The 18,630-nt window shown below is 42.3% G+C and overlaps 1 protein-coding gene across 1 annotated transcript in view; it reads left to right on the top strand.

Annotated features, from left to right (window-relative positions):
• The first annotated feature begins 209 nt into the window (after positions 1 to 209).
• The window catches only part of TRHDE (thyrotropin releasing hormone degrading enzyme), a 216,505-nt gene continuing 198,084 nt past the window's right edge, over positions 210 to 18,630 (top strand). The window contains exons 1-2 of the mRNA XM_085221385.1: positions 210 to 1,695; positions 6,420 to 6,693. Coding sequence (XP_085077511.1) covers positions 881 to 1,695; positions 6,420 to 6,693 — 1,089 coding nt within the window. The 5' untranslated portion in view covers positions 210 to 880. The remainder of the gene's footprint in view (positions 1,696 to 6,419; positions 6,694 to 18,630) is intronic.

Below are 18,630 nucleotides of genomic sequence, written 5' to 3' on the forward strand. Positions count from 1 at the left end.
CAGGCGCGCGATCGCGGGGAACCCCAAGGCTCAGGGAAGGGGGGGCTGCGGTCGCCCAGCGCCTCGTCCGCCTCCCGCCTCGGCCGGGGCTCCCCCCGCCCGCAGCCCCCCCGGAGCCGCCGTGTCACCCGGCGGGACGCCTCCCCCGTCCCCGCGCCGCCCCCTCCTCCCGCCCCCGCCCGCTCCCCCGGGGCGCCGCCGTCACCGCCGGCAGCCGGAGCAGCCGCTGAGCCGAGGGGCGGCGGGGCTTGCCCGCCTCTCCCCCTTCCCATCCCTTCCCTTCCCTCGCCTCTCCCCGGTGCCTATATATAGCTGCCTCTGCCCGAGCCAGCCGGGAGAGCGCTCTGTACCTGCAGGAGACAGAAAAGACAAAATAAGAGCGGAGCGGCGAGGAGCGACTCTCCAGGGCCGAAGGGAGGAAGAGGAGGCGGAGGCGCCGCCGTCCGGTGCCGCCGCCCCCGGTGCCGGCCGAGCCCCGCGGGGGCGGCCCTCCCGATCTCCCTTCCACTCCCCACCGCCCTCCCTGCGCGGCGGCGCGGGGCGCGCATGGCTCAGGCGCTGCCGGGGCCGGGCGTGGAGCCCGACCCCGGCCCCGGCGGCTCGGGCTGCGCGGGAAGGAGAGCTCCGTGCGGACGGCGGCGCTAGGGGGAGCTGCCCGGCATGTGCTGAAGTGCCCCGCAGCAGCCGCACAAGTTGACGGAGCGGCCGGACGGCGCGGAGAGCCCGCAGCCGCACCCCCGAGCCCGTCCCGTCACCCCGGCCGGGGCTGCGGGCGATGTGAGCGGCGCCGCCCGGGCCCCCCCGGCTCGCTGCCTCCCATGCCTTCGGGGCCCCCTCGGGGGGCGGCGGCCCCGCGGGAGGCGGAGGCGGCGCTGCCGTGATGGCCCTGGAGGAGAAGCGGGAGAAGCGGCCGCCCGTCACCCCCATGATGATCGAGGAGGAGGCAGCCCTGCGCAACGGTAGCCGGGGACTGCCACCGGGGCCCTGGGCCGAGGCGGCGGGGCCGCGACCCCGCACGACGGAGCGGCACATCGCCGTGCACAAGCGCCTGGTGCTGGGCTTCGCCGTCTCCATCCTGGCGCTGCTGGCCGTGACCATGGTGGCCGTGCTGCTTAGCGTCCGCTTCGAGGAGTGCGGCACCGCCGCCGACGGACCCCCGCGGGCCGCCAACAACGGGAGCCTGCCGGGACCCGCGGCCGGACAGCCTCGCGGCCGGGCCGAGCCGCGGGAGGAGACGCGGGGCGGGGAGGAGGCGGCGGAGCAGCAGCAGGAGGAGGAGGAGGAGGAGGAGGAGTGGCAGCGGCGGCGGCAGCTGCCGCCCTGGGCCCGGCCACGGCTGCCTCGGCACCTGCGGCCGCTGCACTACAACCTGATGCTGAGCGCCTTCATGGAGAACTTCACCTTCTGCGGGGAGGTGAACGTGCAGCTGGAGGTGCGCAACGCCAGCCGCTACATCGTGCTGCACGCCCACCGCATGCACATCGAGGCGGTGCGCGTGGCCGAGGACAAGCTGGCGGGCGCCGTGCGGGTGGCACGGTCCTTCCTCTACCCCCAGACCCAGGTCCTGGTCGTCGTCCTCAACCGCAGCCTGGAGGTGCAGCGGAGTTACAACCTCAAGATCATCTACAACGCGCTCATCGAGAACGAGCTGCTCGGCTTCTTCCGCAGCTCCTACGTCCTGCACGGCGAGCGCAGGTACGGCGGGAGGAGCCCGGCGGGCGGCACGCCTCAATCCGCGCCCCTCGGCGGCGGCCCGTGCACAACTTCGGGCGGTGCGGGGCGGTGCTGCGAGGCGGGGAGGCGCCGAGGGGCGGAGCTTCCGGAGTTCTGCGGCGACCCGCTCCGCTCCTGCGGCCGGGACGGGAGAGGGGCTCGGGCTGAGGGAAGGCGGTGGTGGCAGTTGGGGCCGAAGGGGTTTCTTCGCTCCCCAGGTGAACCTTTATCGGTCGGTGCGGCCGAGAGGAAGGCTGAAAACTGGCCAAAAAAGTAAGGCAGGGAAAGAACGCTCGCCAGTTCAAATCGACAGCCCCTGCGTTAGAGCAGTACTCTCACGCAATGCTTGTGGTTATTGGCAGTTTTCACCGGTCTGATGTTGGAATTGCAAGTGGGATTGAAATTGCCTGAGCCGTTTGTCACTGCAGTGAAATAAAATGAAAATTTGAAAATGCACGGCTGTAGGAAAGGATGCAGATAAAACGCCTTTATCGCAGAGGAGTGAGCGAGTGGGGCAATCGGGAGTTTCTGCAGACCTGTGTAGAAATGGGCACGTAGTAGGACAAGGCTGCCGACAGCAGGGGGGATAATTCGCTTTGCAAATTTGTTTCAGCAAAAGTTGTTTAAGCAGTTACTGCTCCTGCCTGCCTAAGCTTCCTGTGGAAATAGTTGAGCTGCCAGGTAGCTGCTTGTGCTGCGACGTTTCTTCTAAGTTACTGTTCTGTGCCTCTATGCCAGTGCTCCTGTTATGATTTGGGGAGGGGGAGGGGGGGAAGAGAAAAGTCTGTTTGTTTTCAGAGCCATCAGGAGAGTTTAAGGCACAGGAATGGAAGGCAGGGGTAAAATGCCCTTCCCACAGCTTTCTGTGTTACTTCTGGGATACGAAGCATTTTGCTTTTAATGCACTTGAATATAATTATATTCAGCAAAATCCTTACCTTGTGTACAGTAGTATTGTGTTGAAATCAGTGGTGGTTTCTTTGCACCAGCTCACGTGTTTCTTCTGGTAAAATGCTATTTTTAAAACTGGCATCAGTTCAGGGTTACAGTTTCAGATGTTTAACATGAGCACTGTTTTTCCCCTTGGACTATCAAAAAGTTAAAGACTCACCGAGTTATAAAATAAGTAATACACATTCTAAACCACGAAACTTTCTCATTAGAAGCAACCTCTTGCAATTTGCATTTTGATTAGTGGCCCGATTTTAATGTAACTCATATAACCATGTGTAGTCCCGAAACATGGATGATTTCTGCTGTGACAGACAGCAAGGCTTCTCTTCTGCTCCAAGGGACCTTGATGTTCCAGCAGAATTTCAGCTTTCTGACGTCTTTATATTCGATTAAAATACAGTGACATTGCTGGAGGAGTAGTTGCTGTAAAAGGGTCTAAAACATCATTTTTCACTTTTGTGGTACGTCAGGGGTGAGTAATGGGTTAACTGTGAAGCTTTACAAGCGTAACAGTGCCTTCGTTTCGTAATTCTTTTCTTCGTAAAGTTAGTCCATTTACTGGTGTCTTTATAGGTGAAAGTCATAAATTAGCCTAAAGTGTTCACAGTAGCATGAAGTACTTATTTTCTTACTGCAATCTGTGCTACTTTAATTGAAAGCTGAAATTCAAGTGATAAGCTATGAACTTATTCTTCATTATGTGCTAGAATTTGCTGATTACTGAATCAACAAACATTTAATACAGAGCTCCTGTAGAGTACCATAGTAATATACACACAATTTAAATGAACATCCACCTTGGGCATAAATGAAGAAGAGAAGAGAATCTTATATTATTCAGACAAAACAAACAGACATATTCTTCCATCTTATCACTACTAAGATGTCAAAATAGATAGCTTGTTGAGGAAACACACGTCTTCCTTTAACAGATGAGGTGGAATTAAAATACCTGCAAATTACTGCTGTAGGTATGCTGAGCAGACAGGCTGCGAGGCTGTCATTCCCAGAAGTACAACTTTTGTGGTGATATACTTGGGAACTGGAGATAAAAATGTCAGTGCCCAGAGAAGGATCTGCAGGATGAATTACTCAACCTACTGTTCATTTTTGGTATGGGGTGGAAGTTTTGCTTGTTGTTCTTCCTAATGCTTAGGGGAATAGATAAGAATCATAGAATGGCCTGGGTTGAAAAGGACCAGAATGATCATCTAGTTTCAACCCCCCTGCTGTGTGCACAGTTGCCAGCCGCTAGACCAGGCTGCCCAGAGCCACATCCAGCCTGGCCTTGAAGCATAGACTATTTTATTTTTAAGCAGTTTAGTCTTTGGGAAGAAGTTTTTAACTTTCTGTTTGTTTTACTTTATGGCACAATAAGCGAATCGATATTTGATAGTAATGCGTGCGTTACAAACACCGCTGTTACTGGTAGCTGGTGTATTTTTAGTATGGAATATCGACCATCCAGTGTTTGCCCAGTTACGTCTGCATGGATGTTATCTATTCCTCTGTGTGAATACAGAGGATGCAGAGGTCACCGGTTTTGTCACCGGTGAAGAGATTGTTTCAATGGCCTAACACCTAACAGGACTGCAGATAGGACCCCCAAAAAGTGGGGAAAAATGCTCCCTTTTTTTTTTTTTTTTTTAAAAAGGTGTCAGCATATGTACAGTATTCCCTATTTATGCATTTACGTGTATATCTGAGCTCATTAAAATTGTTAATTGCAGCTGAAAGTTCATCATTCTGGCTTTATTAATAACAGGCTGGTACAAGTTTCCGAGCTCACTTGAAGCTACTGTTGGTGTCTATAGCTCTTTAGCATGTGCCTAGAATGCAGAATCAGGACCACTTGAAATACTTTGCATATAAATTAAGCTGCTTTGCTTCATTTAATTGGCTGATTTGGCTTTGTTGCACTAGTGCAAATTCACTGATAATAATGGAATACCTGGCACCAACTTTTTACCTTATACTGAACAACCTTATTCAGAAATACAATGTAACTAATCTGTATTTTATAGTGAGGCAAGACAAATGCAGTATGATAAATTCCTTCGGTAATGATTTGTCTACTAAAGCTTTTTGTTTTAGACAAAACAAACAAACAAAAAAAAAACAACAGTAAAACCTTCAGTGGTGGGAAAAAATCTTTTTTTTTTTTTTTTTAATAGATTTATGAAAGAGGCGATCATTTCACCTAAAAACATATCTGGTTGTCTCAGGCATGGATGCTTTATAGATAAATGAACATTTCAAGAAGTTTTTCTTAATGAATTTTATAAAATAATGCTGGCAATATTTCTAAAACCTACAAAGTTTTAGAAAAAAATAATTATCCTTAAAGGTTTCCTGATTATTTATTTACTTATATTTCCTCCTCAGGGTTTGAGAGCATCAGATATTACAGAATACAGAATATGATACCATTATTGGTACTGTAGAATTATGCTTGTGGACTGATGAATAATGAGTGCCACCATTTTCATTTTATCAAATGTATCCACCTGCTCTCTTCCTCCAGAGGAGTAACAGATGATTATTCAACCTCTAAAATTGTGGCAAATGTTTACCAGCTATCTAAAATTGCATGGTGATTTCCACTGATGGAATCTTGAAAATTGAGACATGATTCAATACTTCTCTAAAAGCCTTCATACTTAGTTTTGTAGCTTAGCTGTAGTCATTTTCTTGTCCTGTGTGCTTCAGAAAATATTCCTATTGAACACTGCAGTTCAACCTTTTAAATTCAGCTTGTTTCTGCAGAGCGATCATCGTATGCATGGTTTTCTCTGAATGGTGTAAATTTGGAGAAAGTCTCTACTTGCAAAGGTTCCTTTTCAGCATCTGCATTAAAATCTGCTTAGTTCCAAAGAAAATGATCACTGTTATTAATGATAATTTTTATTATAATTAAATTGAACTAAAGCTTTCCCATTTTATACAATGGCTTGGTGTCTTCTTCAGAAATCTTTGAATATTTTGCCGTGTGAACTGATATGTATTTGTTCTCTTTAAAATATACCACATAAGAAAAGCACATGTTGAAAAAAGGTAAACTACTCCGTGCTTGTGTAATTATTTGCTTATATTGTGATTTTGCAAAGATCCCTGATTTTTTTAAATTTTTTTTATTATTTTTTATTTTATTTTTATTTTTTATTTTTTTTGTGTGTGTGAGGCTATACACAGTAGCAATACTGCTGTATTGTAGCACAGTGTGTTTAAGACCTGTGCCACTTGCAGAGAAGTAATCAGCAGTGGAAAGCAACAACCCCCCTGAGTACACTGTGTGGGTGTAAGTTCTAATGTCCAAAGAAAGGCAGTGTGTGCTGTCAATGTCTCAGGGCAGAGTGAGCTCCCCAAAGGCTACTTAGTCCTGGCTTTAACTGAGTCTGTGCTTGCTTATGACCGATATTGGCCAACTTTTTTTTCCACATATAAAACTTCTGTGAGATCCTGAAGCCTGATGGAAGGCAAGGGATTATTTAACATCAGCATGATGCCAGCAAATTTGTACAAAATTTATAGGCCATTACTTTATATTGATTGTGTTACAGTACAGGTAGTAAGAATTCACATCAAGAAAGGCCACAGTGGTAAAGCAGCGTTCAATGCTGTAGACTTGTACTGCTACATTTGTTGTTGTTAAACCACAATAGTCAAGCAATGTCTGATTTACTCTGCCCGTGAATAGAGTGCTGGTCACAGACAGTAACTGTTGCATTGGCTTTTGTTTGCTTCTTTTCCAGGTTTCTTGGTGTTACGCAGTTCTCTCCTACTCATGCCAGAAAAGCCTTTCCTTGCTTTGATGAGCCCATCTACAAGGCCACTTTCAAAATCAGCATCAAGCATCAGGCAACTTATATATCTTTGTCCAACATGCCAGTTGAAACTTCTGTTTTTGAAGAAGACGGATGGGTTACAGATCACTTTTCACAAACCCCTCTCATGTCCACATATTACCTTGCTTGGGCAGTGTGCAATTTTACATACCGGGAAACAGTCACCAAGAGTGGAGTAGTTGTAAGTATTTCTGATGTTGTACCAGACACGTTTTGCTACTTTGAAAATCTCTTTTTTTTTGCAAGGGATCGTAACATCAAGTACTTAAAGAATTTTCTTGCTTAGCAATCCTAAAATTTGCCAGGTCATTCAATGTTAGTCTGCATTGTTTGGAGCATTTTCTAAAAGTTTACTGATATATATATTTTAATTTCTCCCCAGTGCTTTTTTAATTGTTAAGTTTAGTAAATTTTGTTGTCTGATGAAATTTTAAACTTTCAGGTATCCTTTTCAATTCACTTTTATTTTCTTAGTATGTTTTCTCTTGCTTGTCCTACAGCCTATTCAATAGCAATGTTTGTGGTGCAGTAATAGTGGAAGGGTTGTTAGTCTCCTTCTTTTAATATTGACATTCCCCGTGGTGTGCTGTGTGCTAGCTTGAGAGGCTGCTTAAGTATTTCATCTTAGAACTTGTTTAGAAGCAGGACTTTATGTCCTATCAGCTTCCATGGAGTGCAGTACCATGTTGGTGGAAGCACTGACTTTCTGGAGCTGTTATTTCCAAATTCAGCATGATTTCAGCAGTTATGTTGTGGAGGGGAAAAAAAAAAAGAAAAAAGGGAAATCTTTTATTTATATCGGTTTTGTTTTTGTTTACAAATATCAAGCACAGAACTGTATAACAAGCCAAAACATACATGAGAAATGCTGTCAGCTTAATAGAATATTTCACAGTGCTGTCATCTTGATTTTTCAGGTGTATGTTCGGAGAAATACTTCCTTTTTAGTTTCTGTGAATAACAAAATTGATCTACTTTTGGAAGCTGAGGGCTAGAGTGGAGTTCTAGCTGTGTGCCTGAGCAAAGTGCTTTTTTACCTTTATGCTTCTACAAATGCTCAATTACTTGTGCTGTGGTTTGGCGGCATAAAGTACTGCCTGCCTCCTTTCTGTTGTTGATCAAGACATGGAATGTATCCATAATAACTTTTAGCGTGTCTGAGCATTGAGCTGCTTCAGAGGGAGCTGATCCCACCTCCTCTCAGCCAGAAGTTTTCTTTACTTTCTTGTGCCAGCGCTCACCTCTGCACAGTTCCGATGCAGTTCTGAGAACTGACCTGAAAAGATAAATGAAAATGTGTGAATGCGTTTTCAGGCAGATCAGTTCTTTGATCCATCTTTTTGTGTGACTGCCTGAGATCTAGTAAGGATTCAAGGCTGTGCTGAAGATGAAGGAGTTTAGACCCAGCCCTCTTTGTTGGTGGCTCTCACTTGGGTCATACTGAAATCATGAGGAAATCAGCCTTTTTTTTTTTTTTTTTTTTTTGTCACTGAAACTGCTGGGAAGGACACAAGGGAGGCTTTCATTCCCCTTCAGCCCTATCATTTAATGGCCAACAGACCTATACGCTGTCCTTTGGCTCCACTGAAGGGAAGGAAGAAACATAGCTAGGACATGGCTCTCTGAGATTATTTCTTCTGAGGAATGTAATGATGTTGGAAATTCTGAGCCTGTGCTTGCAGTTCCACTGGTTGCCTGTGATGGCTGTGCTGCTTGTGTAGCTCAGTGTTACTGAAAGAGGAAGGCTCCTAGCTCTGCTTCTTCAGGCTGGGACCAACTGCTCCTCCCTGAGCTAGCTGAACCATTAGTTGAGTTGATTTCACTTACAAGATTGAAAAATGAAACTTCTCTCTCTCTCTCTCTCTCTCTCTCTCTCTCTCTCTTCTCCGTTGTTTTTTTTTTTCTTCTTTTTTAGCAAGGATATTTCTCTATCAGTTCAGTGAGTTAATTTAGAAAAAGATTGCATAAGTGTCTGTGCGAAAAAATGTAAGAAGGGAGAATGGTGGTGCTGATACCTAGTTCTTAGTGCTGCTACCTTCAGATTGATTGTCTGTACAAGAAGCATTGCTCTTGGGATGAGTAATTGGTTGCCTCAGGCTGTTGTAATAGTTGTAAGACTGACCTAAGTAGAACAGGCTGAGATTTCAGGCCATTTCTTTTTCCTTATCAATCAGTACTGAAACAGACTTCTATCCAGGTTGGAGTTGATGATCTTCATTGTAATCCTTCCTGGTGAAGGATTTGGTCCTAAGCTCAGAACAATGTCATATTTTTCTGCTTCAGAAAACAACAGTTACTTGTGTTTCTCCTTTAACTCCTCTAAGATGGAAGTTTTTGATATATGCTGTCTCATGTTCTTTGTGCTCTAATACAATGTATTATTTGCAAGTTCAGCATGCATAATACTACTGTATTATCTCTCTGACATGTCCTCTACACACCTAAAAAAAAAAACCAAACAGTTGTAAGCTGTTCAATTTTCAGCATCATGTAAACAAATATGTGCAATGTGAAGAATGAACTTCATGACCATCAGTTTGAAAGATACATCCTATTTCCTCTTATTTTCTTATGGTGTTCACAGCACATAAATTGTAAACTTCTGCTATTTGAGTATGTATGATATCTTGAAGACAGAGGTATACTCATGTAATATAGACACTAACTATTGCTTTCTGCTGTTCTCAAAGACAACATCCAAGTATTTATTTCATGATGGCTACAGTGGTCTTTGTTATGTTTGAGTCTCTTGCTCAGCACATGTAGGACAGACACGTTTACTCCACAGCTTTGAGTGTACCACCATACAGATCTTTGTCAGCAGTTGCTGCAAATTAGTAGGTAGTTTTTGGCAAAGACCTGAAAACTAAAAGCCTGTATAGATTGGGATAATCTTGTATCCTGTAAGATTGTTCAGATTTGTTGAAAGAATATCTTATGTGTTAACATATGGTAAACAGCTTAGAGCTGGCTTTGTTGATATGATTTGCTGAGGTAAGCCATCATTTTATGGCTTTTATACTGTAACCCCGGGAGTCTGTGCCTATTATCGAGGTAAATTTTTGAAATTTGATCTCCTGGTGCAGGCAAGTCTAAATTTCTTGGTTCCCTCTAAAGCTGTTTGGTCACTAAAATTTACTTGTTCCTGTATTCTTGGCAAGTGAACATAAATATATGATGAAACAAAGTTAACTTCTGGAAATAAATGAATGTTCAAGAAAATTAACCTAACCTCTGTGATGAAACATTTTGGTAGGTATTGATTAGATGGTCATAGCCACAGGATTGTGGTCAATAGCTCTATGTCCAGGTGGAGGGTAGTCATGAATGGTGTCCCCCAGACACTGGATGACCTGTGCTCTTCAAGATCTTTATCAGTAGGATAGACAGTGGAATCAAGTGCACCCTCAGCAAGTTTGATAATGACACCAAGCAGAGGGGTGCAGCTAACACAACAGAAGGAAGGGGTGCCATCTAGAGGGACCTGGACAGGCTCAAAAAGTGGGCACATGAAAATCTAATAAAGTTTAACAAGACCAAGTGTAAGGTGTTGCACTTGGGTTGAGGCAATTCCAGATATGAGTACAGACTGGGAGAAGAAGACATGGAGAGCATCCCTGCAGAGAAGGGCTTATGGGTCTTGATGGACAAAAAGCTGGACATGAGCCAGCAGTGTGCTCTTGCAGCCTGGGAGGCCAATGGTATCCTAGGCTGCATCGAAAGAGGGGTGGCCAGTAAGGTGAGGGAGGTGATTGTCCACCTCTACTCTGCCCTTCTGAGGTCCTATCTGGAATACTGCCTCTAGGTCTGGCACCCCAGGCACAGTAAGAATGTGGAGCTATTGGAGCAGGTCCAGAGAAGGCCACAGAGATAATCAAGTGACTGGAGTACTTCTCCTATGAAGAGAGGTTGAGGTAGTTGGACTTATTTAGCTTGAAGAAGAGAAAGCTCTGGTGAGATCTCATTTCAGCCTTCCAGTAGCTGTAGGGAGTTTACAAGCAGGAGAGGGACAACTTTTTACATGATCTGATAGTGATAAGACAAGGGGGAATGACTTTAAACTGAAAGAGGGGAGATTTAGGTTAGATGTTAGGAATAAACTTTTTACTCAGAAGGTAGCAAAGCACTAGAACAAGTTGCTCCGAGAGATTGTGGATGTTCCCATTCCTGGAGATGTTCAAGGCGAGGTTGGATGGAATCCTGGACAGCCTGATCTAGCGGTTGGCAATTCTGCCTATGGCGGGGGGATTAGAACTAGATGGAGAGGTACCCTCCAATCTAAATTACGATTAAGGTGCCTTTCTTGTATTAATGGGATGTATATTATTTTATAGATCTCTGAAAGACTGCAGCTTGTATGTACTTTTGTTTTTTGTACTTTCACAAACTTGATTTTGGTTCACAGACTGTTAAGAGGGGCTCAGGGAAAGTATCCTTTCAGATTTTGACAGTACTCTAATGCTTAAAATCTCCTCTCTCTCCTGGGTGATCACTCTTAGTAAACTGCTGTGGTCAACGGTGGATAAACTTTCTAAGGAATACACAAAACAGTGAGTTTAAAAGCAGGTTTATTCTTAAAAAAGATTAACTTCTGGCTGTTCGGTTTTTCTCAAAGAATGGCATTGACCTCAAAATTAATTTTAATCCATGCATGAGATTCAAATACATACCAAGTTAAATGTAGAAACTGACTTGGAAAACTGAGTTAGCCAATCAAATAATAATATTGATATATCCTATATTATTCTTGCACACATGGAGACTTATATTTCATACACTACTATTAATTTGAAAGAGGAATTAAGACAAGTAGTGCTTTTGTAGGAGCACAGCTCAGTGGCTGTGAATCATTCCCATAACTCTTTAATCTGTATAGGTCTGATCAGAATCCCTTCCAGAGCAGGTAATTTAAAAGCAGAATTGCCTTCTTATGTGCATTACAAGAGTGTAATTTGTTGCTCAGATTCATCTGGGATTACAGGGAATGATTCAAATAGTTGGTACTGCCTTAGTGTTTGAGCACAGCTTGATTCCTGTAGAAGAGACTGTGGTGCAGATACCTGTGCTGCTGTGGACTAGAAAGCAGAGCAGTTCTACCAGGATGCTCCCTGAGATAATGTTATGTTGAGGGAGCAGGGACATCCTTACGAGCAGGTTTAGCTGATCTCTGGCTCTGTACTGCACTGCAGCTGTGCCAGCGGTAGTCAGTGAAATTTGTGGAATCTGTGTATTGTCACTTTTGCACAGTAAAATAATCCCAAGGAATTCACATACCTTCGCATGATTGCTGGTTTTTACTCATATATTGTGTTTCCTTATCATACCTCATACCTATGTTCTTTGTCAGTAATTCTTAAAACAAAAATATTGCTGGCTGTATTGTAATATCTGACACACCATCTCTGTGTCTCCTTCCTTTTTTGTTGTCTCTATTTGTCTTTCCCATTCATCAGGCCTTTGCCTCATTTTTCCCCTATCTGGATTGGTATTTACTCTACTTCATGTTTAGCAGTGCTTCTATTCTTTAAACCCTCTGTTTCTCATTGTTCCTTTGTCAGGTGGACATGGAAACTTACTACCTCCTTCACCTCTGTCTCAGGTTATTTTTCTTCCTTGCTTTTCTTGCCTGCTTATTCTTTCAGTTAGTAGAAGGAGTGAACGCTCAGGGACAGAGTCTATCAGTGGAGATGAATGCATTGCTGGGAAGAGATGTTTCAGGGAGATTCATCTTCTATCGTTCTCTCAGTGTGGATGGGATGTGGAGATAACTACAGAAATGAAGAAACAACTTGCAGCTTTAAAGTGTATGACTCTTGTCAGGGCAAATATCTGCTAGAAAAGAAAAGTATGTGGAAAGGAGTGGTTTCAGGAAAAGATCTGGGTGAACAGGTTATAGAAGAATGTTGCAGGCAGTGCTGGAGCGGGTGAGAATGAGGAATAGTAGCAGAAAGTGGCTAGCTGACGACATGGTGATGAATGGGAGGAAGAATGCTGATGAAGGACAGTGCTGTAAGAATTTTTGTGGTTTCTTTTTGGCTACTCCTGCTCCTGTTCCAAAATGGTGGCAGTGTGAACTGCAGGATTGGCAGCATGTGGGGCAACCCAGAGCCTGGTCAGCTGTGTGGGACAAGACCTTCTCTGGGTATCTGAATCCATACACAATACATCTTTAGGAAAGCTCTAGTGATGGGTGGGTCTTGGTTTTAGTTTTATTAAACATTACTGCACAGTCATTAGGGCTGAGTAATTTGTCATGATACTGAGAAAGACCTTGAGGCTAAGAAAGATCTTATGAGAAGAGTTATACCAGAGTAAGGGCAACTGTTATTGCACTGCTGTTATTTTGTTATTACTTTTTCTAAGGCATAGTCAGAGATCACAAGCTCTGGGTTACTAAAGATCTTAATTCTGTACTTTTGTATAGCTTAGTCTTATCCTGACCAGTGAGAAGGAGCTGTGGAAAAATCTGGCTAAAGGAAAATAAGATAATTACTGCTTCCATAGTGCTAACTAGCTTGCAGAAAGCCCGAATCAATGTCCCTGCACTGAATTCTGTAAGGATTGTGTTTGGGGACTCCCTCAATTTGGCTTGGCATCACTCTAATACAGAGATCTTAAAATGGGATCAGTGCACTGATAGTCGCTTGATTCTGCAGATGTAAAAAAGTCATTTTTACCTGGGAAGGGTTAGTGAATGGAGTTGCATCAGTAGATATAAGTCACAGTCAGCCAGCATCACACAAGAATTGTTAGTTTAGGTTCAGCTCCATGTGAGCACAGCTCTGTACTCATGCTTGTGTCAGGAGGATTGGAATCACAGTCACGCTTCTGACCATTCATGAGATGCTGGAGAGCTAGGCTGGGCATTTCCTTATCTGCAGTGCAGTTTGCCTGCAGTCTGGGTGATCAGTCTGATGAGACTGGAGAGCTGACTTTCATTAATAGTTGGAAAAAAAAAAAAAAAAAAAGGAAAATCAGGTTGAACAACTATTCAGAATAACTTTCTCCCCAGCTGATTCTGTCATTTATTAGATGCTAAAAAAAACCCCTGTCAGTTCTCTCTAAAATAAATTCATGCTTATTGTACATCCTAGCCTGTAGATTTTAGCAGGTTATTCTGCATTTGAAAAATGTATTAATGTCTGTATATAATAGCAATAATGACCTCAAGACAGGCATTTTCTGTCAGTTAATGACTGCCTGGGTTAAAGACCTGAGGCTTTGCCTTAGGCCCTCTCTTCTGCTACTGGTTATTAACTGCCAGCAAATAGTCTCTCCATCAGTTATTATTTATTAATCAGTATTGATGCAATTATACACCAGATAGTTCTTTGTGAATGAGCAAATTGGTTACAGCAGACTGATTTAGCTATCAAAAATAGAATTAGTCCTCAATTAAATTTAAGTTTTCTTCCTCTGCAGCCTAAGTTTTGCCTGGCTTCAGAGTTGAGCCTTATTTTCTGAACCTACCTACATGTAAAAAGTAACTTTTGTTAGCCCACCACTCACCACTGGGAGGCCACACATGTATCTGATAAACAGATAGCAGCTAATGCAGAAAGCACTGGACATATTTCTAAAGCCTAATGCTGACTTTCAGTGTTTAATCTTTGTATGTCCTGAAATGCTGATATGATAGTGATATTATAATACTCATTCATTTTTTTTTTGTCATTACTAATATCCTACCCTTGTATCCCTCAAATAGCTTTCATCAACAGATTAAAAAAAAAAAAAGAAAGAAAAAAGAAAAAAAAAGAAAAAAAAGAAAAAGTAAAGCATGTCACAAAAAATGTGTTTGGAGGTAGGAGTATTGAGCTAGAAAAACACACAAGTATGAACAGATTCATCTCTTTTGCTTGTATGAAATTTTCTCTGTAGTAACATCAGTAAAGGTTAGTTCTGCACATGCTTTTCTACTCAGTTCAGTGCTTATTATTGTGAATTGTTTTAGTTAGTTGGGAAGCTCTAGTACAATAGTAATCCACAGAAACTGTAGCCTTTCCAGGTTCATCACATCAATATTTGTTTGCCTATTCTGTTTCTTGCATATTGAAAATGACTTTTGTTTATTAATTTTTAAATACTGTAGCTACAAAATATGCCACAAACAAACAAAAACCTATGTAATCAGCATCCGTGCTAAACTGAATATGCCGGGCAATCTGTTAAAAACATAAATTGCAAACTTGCAGTCCATTGTTATTGATTTCGGTTGAATTTGCAAGTCGAATGCCCTAGGAAAATACTGTATATACGTGTTGTGCTTACTGCTTTAAAAAAAAAAAAAACAAACCTCTTGGTCAGCACTTGTAGTACATGCAATATTTAAATGTGATATTTATTTCATTAACAAACTCAGCTACACGCCACAGATAATATTATTGAGTTGCAGGGCTTGAGTTTGGAATTTTTTTTATTTTTTATTTTTATTTTTTTTTTTGCTAAGAAGATCAAGTATCTTGTGGTAGTGATGTACTTTGTATGTACAGCACTAAGACTTAATTGAAAAGCACAAATTAGTTTCTTAATTCATGTCTAATTCATAGCCTTGCAGTAATAAGGAGAGGAGGGAGAAGTAGCTCATGTGATTGCTCTTGTGACAGGCATCATCCCAGGAGCTTGATTGCAATTCAGTACCTTCAAGAGCATTGCTTTATCTAGGGTCTGTTCTGGCTAATGGAAAGAAATGTTGAAGACTCTTGGTACTTTCCACTCCTGTGTATTGCTTATAGGTGTAGTTCAAAGTCTCTGCAGTTCCTTACATTTTCCATATTATAAGCAGGAGAATCAAGGAGGTAGAGGAGAAAGGACCATTTTCTTTTCATGTCCTAATGAGCATATGCTTGGTAGCATGTACTGTGTGAAACCTGAGTACTCTAGCTGTGCTTTGCTCTGTATGAGTTTTTTCATGTTTCCTTATGCCTCTTATATTCTGCTGTCGTATCTGACTTCATTAACTTATTCATTAAGGTCTCTGGCCTTGTCATCAGCATGAATTCCTCTTCTGACATCCATCAAAGCAGTAAGACTGTTAGCGTGTTGCTCTAAGAGTCATACTCTTTCTGGAGATGCAAAAATGAAGGTCCAAATAATCTGTAGGATCTCACTGCAGGATGGCATAAAGGTGCATGCATTCCAGCCTCAGCCTGAGCATCTGTCAGTCAAACCAGTGTTATCCTGTATACCCACCATAGTAGCTGTTCTCTGGAGTGAAAATGGATTACTGAGGCAGGTCTTAGTTGACATCTAGTTGAGTGACAGATACAGCATTTGTGAAGGAGGAGAGTGATGTGTACTTTTATTTATTTATAGACCAGACTCTCCCCCAGGGTTTAGCTAAGTTTTAAATGTATTTTTTTCATATAGAAACCAGAAATTTAGCCTATTTATTTACAGTTCTTATAGCCAGTGGTGGGAAAATAACCACTCATTTCAGAGATTGATAACTCTTGCCAGTCTAACCCCTAATTTTCTGGCAGTCAAGTGTCTGCGACGTTTACTTTCTAGGTTTGCCTTTTACCTGCTTTGCTTTTTTTTTTTTTTTTTTGGTTAGAAAACATCCTCAAAGGTCATCTTTTTTTTTTTTTTTTTTTTTTTTTTTTTTTTTTCTCTTTGCAGCCTGGAGTGTGGAAAAATCTCTCTAGTTTGTGATGTTATGCCCATACAGGACCCAGTCAATAAATTTGATTTTACATAAAGGTGTCCATAGTGTTAACAGAACTCTTTGATTCTTCCAGTGTCAGATGCCACAGTGGCAGGACTTAGTGAGAGCAGAGCTGGAGCAGGCTGGCTGCAGTTGTTTGCATTTTTTCCCCTGCTACTTTCTAAGGGAGTCATTTGCATGGGCTGAGCTCTGCCACTCTGGGAATAGTATGGTGACTCCTGCCTGCCTTGTAGATGGTTGTTTTTATTCTTGAGTATGTTGCATCTCGTGGTGGCTGCTAAATTGCTAGAGTACAGTATGCAGCCCCTTCCCCTAGCACCCTTCTTGAGCAGTGGGATGAGGACAGGTGGCAGAGAACCAGCTGCATTGGCTTGGTTCCACCAAATGATGCCCTTAGGAAATCCTCGATTGCTCCTTTCTGGCAGCTTTCTGGCTGCTCTGTGCTGTTGAGACATAGCAAGAGCAGTGAGAGATGAGAACTGAGTCCGTTATCTTCTTACTTGGAACAGCATAATTTGAAAGCAGATTATGTTTCTCTTTGAAGGGTAAATGACCTAATGTGTATTAAAAAAGTTATCCCACAGTGGATTATCCTGAAAAATATTTAGCGACACGTTTTGTTTAACAGCATGCAGCAGAGCTGTACGGCTGTTTAGGACAGGACGTGAAGGCTAATGCATTATTTGAAATGACTGCAGTTAGGGAGGGTCTAAGAAGCAAAAGGAAGTTATTAGCATTCATTGGGCACCTCTGGGAATACTAGCACTCTTTCCTCTCCCATCTCCCTTTCCCAAGAGCAGAGAATAGTATGGTAGTCACAAGTCACAGCAGCTTGCAACCTCAATTACAGCTGGTCTCCCTAGGACAGCAAGCAATACCTTGGTTAGTAAAGATTAAAGAAGGGAATAAAAGGTGGAAGAAGAAGAAAGGAAGTGGATTCCTATGGAATGATATAAAAAAAAGAAGTATACTTACTGAATCATTTGCATGCTTTGTGTTTTTTGTAGTTCTCCATCCCTCTGGCTAATTAGATCACAGTTCATGGTTGAATAGCAGAAGAACAGCAGTAGATCATGCTGAGTTTTTTACTGAAGATTGTTCTTAAGTTCTAAATATTTGATAATGTTGTTTTGCAGTAAATTCATTGTTTCCTTTTAAATACCATAGGAAAAAAAAAAAAGGAGACTGATCTATATGTGGTGAAAAAATTTTATAGTTTTCTTTTTCAGTCTTACCTGAATAATTCAGATAGAAGCCTATGTATGTGGGAATGTAACACATACTGCTTTATGTAAAGTCATATGTATGAGATGTATGAGTGTATGTACATTCATGAAACAAATACTTACATTTTTGGCTGCTGCTGCTGTCAGACTTTTTTTTTTTTTTTTTTCCCCAGACTAAAAGAATAATTTTCCTCATCTTAATGCAGTTTTACTAACTGAATTCTGATGATGAAAAGAGTGATGCCCAGCCTTGGCTTTTCTTTCTTCATTAATCTTTGTATTCCTTGGCACCTCCATGTGTTTAAAATGTGTTAAGAAAGCAGTTCTAGAGCAAGACAACGGAGAACTTGCAGATAATATCTGCTATGTTTCAGGCTGCGGAACTTTTACTTTTTGAAATAGGCACCAGCAAAGGTGATAGTAGCAGTCTGCCCAAATTTCAAAGTCTTCCTATGATCCCATGCTCAGGTTGTATGAAAATTGTATTCATGCATACATTTGTTATCTACTTTCAAAGACTTTTCTCAAATTCTCTGAAGTTTAGTTAGTGTTCTTCATGGGGCTGTGGTCATTAGTAGTATGCTTTATTGGGATCAGCTGTTTTACCCCTCACAAAATGTGGAATGCTATTTGCTTTTTATGTTTAATTTAAAAATACCAAATAAACAGAATGAAAACAAATAAAATAAGATAAAAAAAATTAAAAAGAAAAAAATGATAAAACAAGTGCACCAACATTTAACATTTTATTCTTTTTCTTATGTCTGTCTTTTATAGCTTGTGATGATCCACAGAATTATTTTGGATTGATATGAGATGTACTATACAAGTTGTCTGCCAAGTGAAGTTGCATTGACTTCTGGCATAACAAGGAGATGAGGTGGTAGCTTGGAGTTAAGAACCTAGTATGAATCTTTTCAGAGCTTCAGTGGCTAGCATGACAAGGCTTGAAAAAGTGAAAAAGGATAAAGAAAGCCTGTTCTGAGAAAGGAGCTGAGAAAGCTTGAGATTCCTTGCTATGAAAGGATTTCAAACCACCTAACTAGCTTGTACCTAAGAGCTGCTTGAGCAGCAGAAAAAATTCAGAGAAAGCACAATTTAGGTATGGAAATGAAGATTTGTAATTTGTGTGGTTACAATAGGGCATATTATTAACACTTGTCTTTACTACAAAATACTTTGATGAGTCACACATGACTGGAAATGATTATGCTACCATGAAGTA

The sequence above is a fragment of the Meleagris gallopavo genome, chromosome 1 (assembly GCF_905368555.1).
Source record: "Meleagris gallopavo chromosome 1, MGAL_WU_HG_1.1, whole genome shotgun sequence".
NCBI lineage: Eukaryota > Metazoa > Chordata > Aves > Galliformes > Phasianidae > Meleagris > Meleagris gallopavo.